The sequence below is a fragment of the Protopterus annectens genome, chromosome 10.part0 (assembly GCF_019279795.1).
Source record: "Protopterus annectens isolate FY-2018-M chromosome 10.part0, PAN1.0, whole genome shotgun sequence".
NCBI lineage: Eukaryota > Metazoa > Chordata > Ceratodontiformes > Protopteridae > Protopterus > Protopterus annectens.
The window spans coordinates 1590025034-1590041093 of record NC_056744.1 but is presented as its reverse complement, the minus strand read 5'-3'; the positions used below and the strand labels follow the sequence as shown (position 1 = coordinate 1590041093).

Genomic DNA, 16060 nt, shown 5'->3' with positions numbered 1-16060 from the left:
TACTTGAGACGTACGCATTAGCGGAGCGTACTATTAGCATTACTGGGAAGTTTTCCTTCTCCTGCAATACTTAGAGTGCTGACATCATCGGTGTTTAGAAAGGGGAATGTGCATCCTGTAGTCTGTTCACCTAGTTGCCAAAAGGGACATTTTCCTCACACACACTAACCCCTCTCAGCCAAAAACACACACTTGCCATTTGCAGGATTCAAACCCCTATCTGACTATGTTATGACACTCAAGACAGACGCCTTAGCAGAGTGTGCTATTCGCATTACGGGGAGATTTCCCTTCTCTTGCTGTACTTATAGGGTGCTGACATCATCAGTGTTTAGAAAGGGGAATGTGCATCCTGTAGTGTGTTTTCCCAGTTGCCAAAAGGGACATTTCTCTCCCACAGACTTACACACACACCAACCCCACTCAAACACACACACTGAGCATTTGCAGGATTCAAACCCCTATCTAACTATGTTATGACATTTGAGACGGACACATTAGCAGAGCGCGCTATTCACATTAGTGGGAGGTTTCCCTTCTCCTGCTGTACTTATAGGGTGCTGACATTATCGGTGTTTAGAAAGGGGAATGTGCATCCTGTGAGGAGGCAGACGCCAAGCACACTCTGGCTAAGCTGTCATTCCCTAGGGCAAACAGCCTAGTGTTGACCTCTACACCCATATGTTTAATTGTCAAATGCACTTTATTTGTTGCTGATAGACTGTTTGCACATCTTTATTGCCATAGCATTCCCTGTTTGTATGAACAACTTGTGCATCTGTGGAAGATGTTTGCATATGGGAGGGATCCACTATATCACGTATGTCTCTGTAGTCATTTAACTGTGTGCACTGGGCAGACTGCTGTAATGTGGTTGGTTCCTGGAATAACACATAAAAATACCAGATATGTGTGTCCAACTGCTAAACTGAGATTTGGCCTAAGTGTGTGAGCATGCCCAGTTCAGCCTTCCCATGGCATGTTGTCTGACATATGTCTCATTTATCAAAGTGTGTGAGCATGCCCAGTGTGAGCATTCCATATGTTGAACTCTGCAGCCCACCACATTTGTGGATGAGTGTGAACTTCAACAAATATCACCCGTTTATGGTTGTGTGTTGTGTGTCATGTTGTGTAGTTACTGTACAACTGCTTTGTCTGTGAACACAACAGGATTATACTGTGCCTGCAGTGTTTGCATGGGATACTTTGCATACAGTTGTCAACATCCTTTCACACTGACCTAACACTGTAGTACTGTATAGTGTACTGGTAGTACTTTGACTGTGGTGGACAGTATCCTGGGCTTTAGTGCTATCACTGCTTTACATTTCGATAGTGAGCACAACAGTCTGGTTAGGGGCCAGTTGTGTACATCTGACCATGTTGCATTCTGTTCAGATATGAACTACTTAAACCAGGCTTGTCCAACATTGGTAGTGTATTCCACAACATAGGTGTACATTTGCAAACACTAGCGATGTGCCCTAGTCCATGTCTAATGCTAGTTGGAGAGTGTGTTTGTCCTTCAACACATATTGTAAGTGGAGTTTGCCATGACATATGTCATGGTTAGTATACTGTGCCTCTGTCTACCTGTGACATGACAGTGATACCCAGGATAAAGCTACCATCTCCCATCCACTCATCAAGATTCCTATTGAGGAGAATTGATAAGTGACTCTATGGGTAGCCTGTACTGGGAGTTCACTCATGGGTGGGGGTGGCTTCTGTGTTATGGATCATGCAGTACAGCTTGTCCTATGTAAGTCAGTGCTGGGGTTCAGGTCTCACGTGCATAGCTCACTGCCATTCAGATTGTACAAGGTGCAGCATGTTTATTGATACCAGCAACACAGGCAACACATGGCATCTGTGCAAGCTCTTTGATACTCCTGGTGAGGTACTGTTGGGGACTTTACGGTTGATGGAGGTGTCTGCTGAGGTACATCCCACAGGGGCTATTGTAGTCAATTGTACCGCTGATGAAGGATGACTGCAGAGCCACAATGACCTCCCCTTATCTAGATCTGACAACCTTCATGATTAGGTGGGTATATGGTGTGTTTCTGTAAACACTACAGCACATGTTTGTCCAATGCAGGATATCTATCACCTTGTGTCCCCAGGTCTCTCATTACATGTTAACTACATAATGGGTTAACACCTATGTGGTAATTGGTGGGCACTTACTGTATATCCACGGGGGTTGACTATACACTTTTCTGCAATTAGCTTGCTGACATGGCTATGGCACCAGTTGTCTGTTTCTATGTGGCCCTTTTGTGGGATGCTTGTGTCAGCTGGTGGATCATATCTGGTGAGCAGTTTTTAGTCCTCTGCAAACATGTTCAGACACAGTCCTTCCATGTTTGCCTGTACCTATGGGACATATATACCAGACGAGGGAGATCCCAGGACCAAGCCTTGTGGGATACTAGTTATATCTGGTTTGTAGTCTGACATGGCTGCAGCATGTCTGACCATGTCTGATCTGTCCTTGGTCTGGTTTGCAACCCCTCTACTGACATAGGGGTTTATATTTAAGCTGGTGAGCTTATCTATAATGAACATGTAGGGTATTGTATAGAAGCCTTTGCAAGGTCCAGCTACGCTGTGTGGACCACATTGCCCTCATCAATGACCTTAATGACTGTTTAAATTGAGTCAAACATGTTTAGGGGCAGGATCTGCACTTAAGAAAGCCACACTGGGTAGGGTCTGGTGTCAGTAGGTCCCCAATATCTTTATGTCTGTGGTACATGCTGATCCTTTCCATAACTGTGCAGACCGAGCTTCTCAGGATTCTGGGATAGTAGTTTTCAGTATCCATTCAGGCAACACCTTTGTTGAGAAGGACCACTGTTGTTGTACACTGCTCTTTGGGTACATATTCTGTGGTAAGGCTTACATTGAGCAGTAGTGTGATTTGGCATTCCATTCATCTTGGAGTCCATGTTGCACTCAGCCCAGGACACCATCTCATACCATTGCTGCTGTGTGTTTTGCTTTGTAGATGCTGGCTGTTACCTCAGCATCTGCAATGTCAGGGGGCCAGCAGTCTGCTGGGATAGATATTCTGCATTCTGGGGGGGGGGGTTTGCACTGCACCTGTCAGGATGTATGTTGGCAATATGTGTGTGTGTTTGTGATATTTGTGCGATTCAGAGCATATCTGTGAATCCCCAACACGGTTCCTACCATCAGTTGTGAAAGCCTTGGGATTATCCTTAGTGTCCTGTACAATTTGTATCTTCATAGGTTCATAGGTTCATACTAGGCTATCCACCCTAGGGCATTTCTTAGCCTAGCCAGAGTGTGTGTGGCTTTTGCCACCCCTTGCTATGTGAATATTATGGCCATTTATGATTTGCTTTGCTGTGCCTCTGTCTGGACAGGACACGGTGAAGACCCCCAGTGTAACTCTACAATCATCCATCCACTTGGCAAGATTCCTGTTGAAGAGTGTCAGTGAGGGGCTCTGCCTAACATGGAGTGGGATTCTGGTCAAGGGTGTGGGGAGCCTCTGGATTATGTATCTGTCCCACCAGCACATCCTATTTCATTATTTGTTGAGGTTGACATCTCTCACTCTCACAGCTCCAATGGCTTTGAGTTTTCTGGGGTGGAGCATGTCCATTACTCCTGTGTTGGGCATGGCCTTCTACAACAGGCATGCAATGCCTCTGTGTAGGCAGTATGTGACTGCATTCAGCTGGGGTGTCTACAGCCAGGCAGCATATGACATATATTTGAGACCCTTTATCCTCTTGGTGAGGTACCTTTGAGGTCTTTCTAACTGCTGCAGGTGTCAGGTAAGGTACATCCCATATGAGGCATTGTACTAGATTATGGGTGTGATAAGAGAACAGTATAGGGGCACAATGACCTCTGTTGATGTAGATGTGAATCCTTTCCTGATACGGTGTCAAATGTAGACAGTCTTCCTAGCCACATTGGCAATGTGAGTGTCACATAACAGGTTACTGTCCACTTGTGTCCCTAGGTCCCTGATTACTCCTTCCATACATAATGGTTTACCACCTATGTGGTAATTTGTGGTACCTTGTTTGGTATTTGGTGGGACATTCATACTGTCCAGTGTCTTCAGGACGGCTGGGTGGGGTTCCTGCATGTGAGTGTGTGGTCTGTAGCATGCTACAGACTGTACAGCAGTCTTGCCTACAGTTAGTTGCACATGGGTGGACTCAAATGCCTTGTGCATTGTCAGTTACCTGGACGTATGGGTGTCTGTGCTGAATATGGATACTCACCCTCCTTTTATGTTTTGTTCCAGGTTTTGGGGCCATGACACATGATATGTGGTATAACCTGGTAGTGCTGGTGTGCTGTCAGGAGGCTTGCAGCAGGTTTCTGTCACTGCACAGACATCGATGTTCTCCATACTGGGGATGGCCTTGGGAGCATGCATATTGGGGTTTACACATCTGGCATTGGTCAGCATTACCCTTATGTTTCTTTCCACTTATGTTTTCTAGGGTGGTGGGTCAGTCTTTTCAGCCTTGCCTACAAAAGGCTCTATGGAGGTGGCAAAAGCCTTATCCAATATCCAGACGCTCAGGGGTAACAGGTGCAAGCCATCCCAAGAACAGCTGCGTGGCTTGTCAAGCATGACATCCCAAGCAGACAGACATTGGATCCCCTTGGAATGACACCAGTAAGTGTGCCACTTGCTAGGACTGATCATTCCGTGTTTGTACTGTGGCATTATTCTTGGTAAGGGTAGGATGCTGCAAATGGTGAGTGTCATACCGGCCTGGACTACATAATCAGAGAGCTCATCTATGTCTCTTTTCATGTAGTCTAAGGAGGCACATCTCAGGTCATTCACACCAGCATGGACTATGACTGCATCATATTTCTACTTGCTTTGGAGTGACCTGCATACTTCTGTTATGTGGCAGCCTACAGGCAGCTTACTGTACCCTTTCCCTTGTTCAGTCTGGTGTGCGGGACAGCAGTGTGTCTGACTATGGAGTCACCTATTACAACTGTATCAGGCATGTTGTTTCTCCTTCTGGCCTGTGACTGTTTGGCACACCAGCTTTGTGTGCTATGTGTTGCATGTGCTATGTTTGGAGGTTGTTTGATTGGGTGTCTGCTTTAGAGGCCTCTGTTGGTGTGCTGTGTTTGTAATTTGTGCCTCCGGGAATGTTTTTCTGTGTTTATGTGTTTGGTTTGCAGTTGTGATAGGTCTATGTGGGACTGTGTTTGTGGTGTGTGTGGTTACCTTCTCCTCCTGACTTGTTTTGGGAGTACTGAGTTGAGGGAGCTCAGCCTCCAGTTTGGATAGATGGTTGCATCTCTCACATATATTTGTATTTCTTGGGTGGAGTTAGGGATTGTCTATGTACTTGGGGCAGGTGTAACATTGCCTCAGGATTCACAGATTCCACTTGTTGTGGCTGGCCTTAGTGGATTGTATGTGTGGACAGATTTTATTGCCATACTACTGATCAGTGATTACTTCATTGTTTATGTTTGCTCTATCATGTAGTAGCTTCCTCATTCTCTTGCATGTTTTGGTTATGGCTGGTGTCCACCATGCCAGATTTCTGCGTGTATGGCATTGTGTCTTGTTTTAATTTAGGACTGCATAATCCAAGCATTCCTGGCAGTGTTCGTGGAATGGCTGTATTACAGGTTCTGAGGTGTGGCCCATATTTTGCACCTGCACGGGACCTTTAATGGATTCCACATCAGTTTGGAGGAGTGCAAATATTGCTTAACACATGTTTTCCACTGTGGTTTTCTGGCCAGGGACTGTGGTCAGGATTTGTATATCCAGTGTGATTACTCTATGGTCTGGTTTTACCAGTGAGCAATACACTTCTCATCTTGCCATCCAGTACCCATGTTGCTGATTATCACATCCAGTATGCTTACCCCTCTTGTGGGAGTGGTACGTTGTTCCTGGGCCTTTTGGTTTATGGATTCTATGGACTTTTGTCCTACACTGTTGGAGCTAGTATAATGCTCCCAGTCTATGTCTGGGTATTTGCAGTCACCCAATATAATGTGGTTTGGAGGACTTGATATATTCATGTATTCCAGCATAGGCCGGATGCAGTTCCTGGTATTGGGACAGTAGTCTGTAGCAGGCTATAAACTGGGGGGCAGTTTTAGCCACTGTTACTTGAGCATGGCTAGTCCATGCTGCTTTTTGTTGTGGTACCGACATGGGGGTGTGGTTCTCCTTGACAATTCTTGCTAGTCACCCTCCTTTTGTAGCTTGTTCCAAGTTTTGAGGCTGTACAGCACAGTATGAGGTGTAACCTGGTAGTGTTAGGGTGCTGTTGTGAGCCTTGCCTCAGTTTTCTGTTACAGCGCAGTTATCAACATTCTCCATACTGGGTGAGGTTAGACTGCATGCATCTTGCTGTTTCAACTTATCCCTTATCTTATTCTTATCCCTTCTGATACCTATGGAGATAGGTTTGTGTTTTGACTTAGCTATTCAGGGCACACTGTGGGTGACAACAGCCTTTGCCAGTATCCATACGGCCTGCACTGATAGGTGCACGCCAGTCCTAGCAGGTGGTGCATCATGTCATGCTCAGCATGTCATCCCAGACTGGCACACATTGGATCCCCTTTGACTAACTGCGATACTTCAGTCAATTGTTGCACTTGATCATCTCATTGTCATGTTGTGGCATGATGCTTGGTGAGGGTTGGATGTTAGTCAGGGTCCTCAGGTGTGCATATAGTACATGGTGTTACATTACTTAACACATAGCATTCATGCCTCAGGTGGTGCTGCAGGGCTGTCTCTGTCGGATGCGCATATTACACTTCCCTGTACATGTTTGAGAGCAGGTTGTGTCATGTTAGGCATCCCTGTTACTATATGAGTGAGTCAGAGAGGGGTATCATTCCCAGGGTTCCTACTGAGCCAATGTATGTGCTATGCGTTGCCTCTTTGCCAAGGCCAGGGCATACTGGGCACGCCTCCTTCTGCCTACTGGGGCAGGCTCAGGTTGTTCCTCCTCCGAGTCACGCTCTGCCTGTGATGGCCTTGGCAATGGTGGAGGGCTGTTTGGCCCGGCCCTATGCTGGTCCTGCTGCAGCTGTTTTCGCAAGATCATATTATGTAGCATAGCATATACCATGACAATTTGGGTACATGTAGTTGGTGTGTACTGCAAGGCTCCACCAGATGTGTCCAGACACCGGAACCGTGACTTGAGCAGCCCAAACACACGCTCTATTACATTACGTGTTTGTGCGTGTGCCTCATTATGGCGTTCCTGTTCAGGTGTGTGTGCGTTTCTGATGGGTGTCATCAGCCACAGGTCCAGTGCATAACCTGCATCCCCCACTAGGTGTCCGTGCGGGATGTCCCCATTGGCAAATGTCTGGTACAGATGTGTCAAATGCCAGATGTGGGAATCGTGGTAGCTCCCAGGACAGCCAGCACACACATTCATTATTATGCCCTGGGCATCACACACGACCTGGCAGTTGATGGAGGGGAAGCCCTTGCGGTTGATGTATGCCCTACCCCGCTCACCGGCTGGTGCTTTGATGCGTATGTGCGTGCAGTCTATTGCACCCAGTACCTCAGGGTATTCCACTATTTGCTGGAAGAGACGCATATTGCTGGCCAATACCTCACGGGCATTGGGGAAATATACATGATCACCGACATGTGCTGACATGGCATCCAGGAACTAGTGCAGTACCCTGGAGGCTGATGCCTGTGATATCCCCATCATATCACCAGTTGGTCTCTGGAAGGTACCTGTTGCTAGTATACTTAGACCAACACATACCTTGGTTTCCACTGGGATGGGTTCCCCTCTGTTGGTTCTGTGTGTGAGGCGTGGCCTGCACAGCTCCACTATTTGCTGCAGGAGGTCTCTGTCCACTCTATAGTGCTCTACTATCTCCAGCTCATGTAACCCGTGGTAGGTGACCCTGGGCCTGTACACTCTTCTCCGTCTCCTCACTGTGGGTTGTCTGGCACCATCTGCATTGTCACCACCCTCAGCAAGTCGCCTATGTCTCATTATGACAGCTATGGCAGCCCCTAACATTTCTGCTCTGAGTTCAGCTTTTTCAGTTTTCACTTCTGATAACTTAACTCCTGTCTTGCAGTGTCTCTTGAGAGAAACATTCTGCACTGCTGTTTGCAGAGTTTTAAGTGCTGGGCTGGGCTAGTATTCTGCCTGTGTAATTGCCTGCATCTAATTGTTTTCACCTGCTAGCTCCAGCAGTATTCCCTGCTAGCTTCCTACTAAATCTGTTGCTTCCTTTTTCCTTTCTGTTTCCTCAGGGTGGAGCCGTGTGTAAACCAGCAGAAACATGCTCACAGTGGCTTACACGCGCGCACACATGCTTACAAAGTTCAGAATCTGCTTATTCAGATTAAAACGCGTGCACGCCCGCGCAAACAGTGTTAAACATCTCCCAACACGCTCCCACATGCTCAGTCTGCCTTACACGCGCGCACATTGCCTTACTCGCTGTAAGCACGCGCATACACATCCAGCAAGAAACTTTGGTGTAGGCAACAGTGTACACCTTCCATTTCTTGATCTTCTCATGCTTACTTAGTGGCACACCTCTTTCCATGATATCTGTCCGACATCTGTCATGTAACTCTAACCTCCAATGAACTGCATTTCTTTCTACCATTCCCCCCTGTGATGTCACCTATGTCCTACTCTGTTCCTCCCCCTTATGTAACTCTTACACTACTCAGAATGTGCTCATTTGCTATGTGACAGTGGAATTCAGTATCCTTACACTCATTTGCATCAGATTGCCTACTAATGCTTAGTTACATCTCTTAAACTCAGCTTCCCCCCTTGGCAACCACTACACGGTGGCCATGTTGGTTTTGGTCTGCTGGTCCCTGCATTGACATTCCATGTATTGCATAAAACCCACATTTGTGGGTTTAAAACCTTCGTTTTTATGTTCTATGCAGAGCAGCCCGTTTGCTGGGCTGCGCTGGTTTACATCGGCAATCGAAAAAATATATATATTTTTCATATATTTGCATCAGGTTACCTTGCCAATGGCCACATATTTGGCCATTGGCATGCTGCCTGACACATATGCACCCTTTATTTGGAGCTGACATGGCTCCATTGCCGTTTTTGCAGAAACGTACTCAGTTGTCAACTGAGTACATTTCTGCAGCTAAAACGGCTCTTACACGGGCTGTTCTGGGCTTCCTGGATCACTAATCATCCTCATTTGCATGCTATTTGGCTGCAAGTGAGGTGATTAGCTTATCCACGCCCACTCCGTGTAAGAGCCGTTTTAGCTTGACTCTTACATGGACTTTGGGCTGTTCCTGGATCGCGAAGGCTGCATGGAGTCTTACACTACTCTTAGACTCCGTGCAAGCCTTCATGAATCCGGCCCTTTGTTTTAGCGGAATTCATTTTATATCCTGAAAAAAGCTTGAAGCTATCTCAAAATGTTCCAGAACACTGAGATATCCTTGCCTGGATTTTTCAAGTATAAAGTAATATCATCTGTAAAGCAAATTTTTCTTGAGTACCATACCAGTTATACATTTGAATTTATGAGTCCATTATTTTCTTTGCTCTAAACTATGTTTTCACACCTGAACTGTTTCAGCAATACCTATATTAATAGGAACTTGAGAAGATACAGTATTTAGGCATTTGGATTTAAAAAAAAGATTCAGTTGTGTCAGCTAAAGATTTCTGTAGGAAGAGACCGGATGCAATAATGGTTAAAAAGAACAGATGCCATAATGGTTAAGGTCTTTGCCTCACATGCACAAGGTACAAGGTTTGATCCTGATCTCCAAACAATGCCTGTTTGGATTTGTATGTTCTCCCTCTGTCTCTGTGGAGGGTTCCCCCTACCTCCGGAAAATATGCTGAGTGCTTCCATCACAAACCCATCTAAGAATGGAGCTGGGGCAGAGGCACAGACTCCAAATGGTGGCTTATAGGGGAAGAATCAAATAGAACAACCACTTTTGGCATCTACTGTGGTGTGCAGTATCCTCAAAGATAGGGGAATACAGATCACAAACTGAACACCATGGGAGGGCTAGCCACTTGACTGTGTGAAATATGTCTCTAGGTGATTTGGACATGTTAACTAACATTACCAAAATAGGCATGGGTATTTACCGGTGACAAGTGGGTTGAGGATCTGACCTAGGCCAGAGGCAACTGCTAATGGTGGGACAGTGTGTCCCTGCCATAAAGCCTAGGAGCCTGGTTAATAATCTACTGGATGCCCAGTGTCCCAGCTTGTATTATTTGGGATAGCTCTGTTGAGCAAAAGCTGGCCATAAAACCAATCAACCTGCCAAACATAAACTAAGAATTGCAACACTCAGTTTTGGTACACTAACAGGACAAGTTTGAAAGTGGATGACATGATGGTAAAGAGGATGCTGGACATCATCTGTATGCAGGAGACATGATGGAAGGCCAGTGCAGCAAAACCACTTGGCTTGGGATCCAGAGTCTACTACTCAGGAGGAGAACAGGTTAGAAATGGTGTGGGAGAGGCTTCAGAAGATGTTAAGGGATGGCATTAGAATTTTCTGACTGACTCATGGCAATAAGACTCCATTGCAAGGATACAGCAGTATCAATAATTTCCACCTAGGTCCCACAGCAGAGTTGTGATAGTGAGGAAAAGAGTGCATCAGACAGCAGTTGCGAGATCTACTAGATAAAGCAGGATAGCAAGCATTGATGTTGATAATGGGTGACCTGAATGCACATATTCAGACAGACAGAGCAGAATGTCAGGACTGCCTGGGACCAAATGGGTGGGGCAACAGGAATTTAGAAGGAAAGACCATTCTAGACTTCTGTTTGGCAAATGGTTTGATGGTAGCCAACACAAAGTTCAGAAAGGGAGACATTCACAAGACCACATACAAAAGTGGCCAATGTGCAACTCAGGTGCAATTTCACCTAGTAAGGAAATGATAATGGTACAAAATCAGTGATAGCAAAGCCATCCCCAGTGAAACAGTCGGTCCACAGTATAAATCACTGGTTGCCACAATCAGTTCAAGCAATGGTCAGAGAGGGCTCCAAAGTTAACAGAGACCAGGCTGAACACTTGGAAGTTGACTGGAAAGAAAGCACAACAGTTCAAAAAATTACTCATGGGTCTAGTACCCCAAGAAGAGGGGGAAATATGTGGAGTTGAAGAGGAGTGGCAGAGCCACAAAACAGCATGTGTTAGAACTACAGAACATATGTATGACCGAGCCAGGTATGAAAATAAGGTATATAAGGAAAGCTGGTGGTGGGATGCAGGAGCCCAGGAAGTCATCAACAAAAAGGAGTGCAGGAAAAATGGGAGATAGAAAAGACCAACCAGGCTGGGAAGGAATACTAGTTGGCTAAGAAAGGAGTTGCAATAGAAAAAGAACAGAGCACTGGAGGCATTCTACCATCTTCTGGAAAGTGATTTAGCATGACATCAAAGACAGATGGAATAAGCATTTCCAACAACTTCTGAATGAAGAAAACTCCTCAGAAGCTCTAGTGCCCCAGACACAGTCTACACTGAGAGAAGTAGAGGAGACCACCCTAGATAAAGTAAAAATAGCACTTAGGGAAATGAAGTCAGAGAAAGCAGTAGGCTCAGTTAACTCATTCACTACAGTGGAGCTCAAAAAGTTTGCACTGTAACTTCCAATGGGCGGAGTCTTAGCCTTTTCACAAAATCAAATTATGTTCTCACATTTCAAATAAATGTTCATATCTCTGGAACTATAAGGATTATGAAAGAAGCATCAATGGCAAACTCTTCAGCACAAACTATTTTTATAGTGGTAGTACTATTTAGGTTCTAGGTCTTAAACTGAATTTTACAAGTCACAGTAAATACAGCAACTATTACATTTGTAATATTTTGTAAACTTACAATATCTCAGCAAGCACTCAAGTTACACACATACTGTTAGCAGCATTTTATTCATCTAACTGAGAGCTTTCATATGAGGCTAAGGAGTTCTGTCTGTGTCACTTTGTTATCGAGATATTTAGAAAATATGAACATTATATCTACATAAATTAATATCATAAAAACATCAGTTAATATCTATTTACCTGCTCCAGACATATGTCATATATTAATGTAGCTGAGTTTGCTATTGTGTAAGCTTTAAGATGAAATATTTTAAAACCTTGTACATTGCATGCTTTTGGAATTATTGACACAAATATGAATAAGCAATATCTGATGCCTAGAGGCGTCAGTAGGAGTTAACTTCAGATGCATCTGGAGGCATCACTCAGATGTAATGAGTTAAGGTCACAGCAGATATGATCAAGATGTTGGGTGAGCTAGGGGAGAAATGGCTGTGTGAGTACTCATAGCAGTATGGAGGGAAAGGTGTACCCCAGATGATTGGAGAATAAGCATACTAGTGCTTGTGTTCAAGAATAAAGGGGACATTCACAACTGTGGGAAGTATACAGATACCAAACTCTTATCACACTTGCAGGAAAGTTTGGGAGAGGGTGATTGATAAACGAATATGCAGAGTAGTAGAGAGCAAGTTCAGATTCAGATCAGGATGCAGCACAACATACCTGATATTTGCAGTGAGACAGATGCTTGAGAAAATGCTAGAAATGAAGAAAGAGTCCAAATCATCATTCCTAGACTTGGAGAAAGCATATGACAAGGTCCCAAGAAAGCTGATCTGGGCAGTCCTGCAGTGGTTGAAAGTCTCAGAAACACTGCTAGAACTAGTACAAGCTATGTACAAGGATGAAATGACTCAAATACAAACAATATTTGCTCTTACAGAGAGGTTCTCAGTGCGAGTGGGTGTGCATCAGGGTTTAGCTCTGAGCTCACTGCTGTTCATACTGGTGATGAACTACATTAGCAAACAGGTCAGAGAGGGCAGATCAACAAAGTTGCTGTATGCAAACAATGTTGCATTATAAGCAGACTCTGGCCAAGAACATCAGCAGAGGGTAGGGGAATGGAATGCAAACCTGAAAGCATGTGATGAAACTGAGTTTAGATAAGACAGTTGTAATGGCAGCAAATGGGGAAATCAGAAAATGCTGAGAACTGAGACAGAAGGGGAATAGTGGAGCAGGTTAACAGCTTCAAATATCTGGGAGGGGTCACTGAGGAGAAGGGAAGTCTGAATGAAGAGGTCAAAGCTAGAATCAGAAGGGTTGCAGCCAACTGACACAGAGTGTTGGGGGAGTGTATGACAGAACAATGCTGAAGAAGCTTAAAACCATGGTGTACAAAACAGTGGTGCAACCAGTACTACTGTGTGGTACAGAAACCTGGGTTATAAAGGCAGAGCAGTTGAGGAAGGTAGAGGTGATGAAGATGAAGTGCCTAAGATGGGTGGTAGGATGCATAATGTGGGACAGATGAAGGAATGAGGACATAAGAGCAGAAGCCAAAGTAGCTGCAACTGCAGAGAGGTCAAAGAGAACAGACCCTGGACCCTTGGGCATCCAGTGAAGAAGATTTTGGACTGACAGGAGAAAGGCAAGAGAAAATGAGGGGACCAGCAAAATGGTGAATGGATTCTGCGAGAGAAGACCTAAGACAGTTCAAGCATGACTGCTGAAGATGTTAGGAGAGTGGCATTGAATAAAGAGAGATGGCGACATGTGAAACAATACTCTGATCCCATGTAGAAAATGAAACAAGGGTTTGATGATGATATTTCCTTTGCCAATGGCTCTAAGGATAATTAAATAAAGGAAAAAAGACAACCCTGGCTTGTTCCTCTGTTCAAGCACAGCTTGTCAGTGGAAACATCCCACCTCGATACTTACCTCTGACCCCATCATGTATCTTTCTAATTAACCATATTATTCTATCAGGAAATGCAACTCTTTCCATTGCATAACTCATACAATCCAGACTTACTCTATCAAATGCTTTTTCTGCATCAATACCCACCAACAATAGTGGGTCTTCTTTCACACTGTTTCCCCCTGGAACCTCATCATTATTATCAAGTGTTTACCTTCCATCCACAAAAATCACTTTTACCCATATCTGTCAGGTTTGACAACACTTTCGACATTCTCTTAGCTAGTATAGACATAAATGTTTTATAAAGATCTGTATTACTTTATGGAAGTTTTATTTCTGTGAATACCTAATCATCAACCCCTTTACATTGAACATCTATTCATCAAGTGTTCACATCAGTGAATGGTTTTCATGGGGAAAGGAGTTAATTGGCTATCATTAGAAATGTGTCCTTTTCCCAACTGTAATTTGATCTCAGAGTTGGCATACATAAGTGGGGGGCACAGCCCCTCACATTGGAGGGTGCATAGCCCCCCACCTTGGTGGGTTTGAAATAATGCAGTGTGTATGACGATCACTATGGTGGACAAGTAATTCCCTTCCCTATGAAAATCGTTCACTGATGTGAAAATTCAATGAATGGATGTTCGCTGTTAAGTGGTCGATGATTAGGTATTCATGAAAATAAAACTTCAATGAAGTAATTAGACTCATTTTATAATCACAATTCAACATTACATTTGGCCTATATGAAGCCGGGATTAAAGGGTCTTTGTCCTCTTTTGGTAGTACAGCCACCAAAGGCCCAAAGATTCTGGTATTGTCCCACCTTTTAAAATATCATTAAACAAACCTTCTAGATCTTTAATACTTTCTTCCCTCCCAACTTCCAAACTTCCACAGGAATATGCTTCTGGTGACTTCCCTATTGATTGATTATCTACCACCATTTTTATCTCACCCTCTCCTATCTTAACTATTAATTCTTGAGTCTCATCTTTCCCTGACCGTGGCATATTTAAGTCTTTAATAAATACTTCCATTTGTGTCTTTTCTTAGTTTCCCATTCCTGTGCTCTGTCCAGATTTTCATAAAATGTCTCAAATATCTCTAATACCTCTATAGGATCTTTGGCTATTTTTTTTTTAAATATAAGCTCTCTAGGTTTGGCAATAGCCCCTTTCTATTTTTTGTTGCCTAATTCATTGTACTATTTTTTTTTTATATTTTAGGGTTGTTATCATGATGTTTCCTTAACAGAAGCCTTTCCAAACTCCTGAATAGTATCCAAATTCTCCTTTATTTTCCCTGAAGTATTCAACAATTGCTCTTGTTCTGTAAGATTTCCCCTTCATTTGCAATACTTTAACCCTTAATAATCCTTCTAAATAATTAATTGTACATCTTTCCCATATCTATCCCTCTCACTTCTACCATATTTTTAAATTCCTTTTTCATTTTATCCCACTCTTCACCTATCCATTTTGAAAAAAAAATATGTCTTCTGTAACATCTTTTGACTTGTTTCCTCTACACATTCCTTAAATTCTAATCTTTTTAATAGGTAAGTAGGAAAAGGCCAGTGTCTGATTTTTAATTGGTTGCCATGCATGTCTGTATTAGTTTTTATTGGCACATGGTCTGAAATAGATGAATTATTTGTATGTTTCAAAGCATTCAATTAAATACTCATGACCCCATGAAATATTATTTCTGTCCTGTCTATCCCAGTTGCTAATACTTACTGTACAGCTTTGGCTCTGTCTTCCTAACCCTAACCTCTTATTCCCATTACCAAAGAAGGTTATGGTGACACCACTTCAGGTCACTGTGATGATGTTAATGCTGCTCATCAGAGTGTTTGTTTTACATTCTCTTCATAACAGTTACCCATATTGTTGCTGCATCACTGAGAAGAGAGATTGTAATATATCACCAATATTACATGATTATTTCCTTTCACAGATATTGCAATTATACAGTCCTGTAATGTGTACCAGGGCACATCTGTCAGTGCTGCAGTGGATGCGGACTATGATGACACCTCAAAAGTACCACAGCTTTAGGGCACAGTGCCACCGCTGACAATAGTAAGTTTGGAGGATGCATTACTTCTCACGTCTAGAGACACAACTCTTGCCTGTAGAACCCACCTCTACCTCTCCAAAGCCCATAGAACCACAAGTTATATCCAGTCCCCATACACAGGGAGCATCGTTGTCCCCTGACATGTGCCAATAGTTGGCAGTGATGCTACCACAGAACATGAGGA

The 16060-nt window shown here is 43.8% G+C and overlaps 1 protein-coding gene across 1 annotated transcript in view; it reads right to left on the bottom strand.

The window, feature by feature from the left end:
* LOC122814344 (sulfotransferase 1C1-like) overlaps positions 1 to 14738 on the bottom strand; it is an 86770-nt gene extending 72032 nt beyond the window's left edge. Inside the window, exon 1 of the mRNA XM_044086930.1 lies at positions 14642 to 14738. Coding sequence (XP_043942865.1) covers positions 14642 to 14738 — 97 coding nt within the window. The remainder of the gene's footprint in view (positions 1 to 14641) is intronic.
* Between the last annotated feature and the right edge of the window lie 1322 nt (positions 14739 to 16060).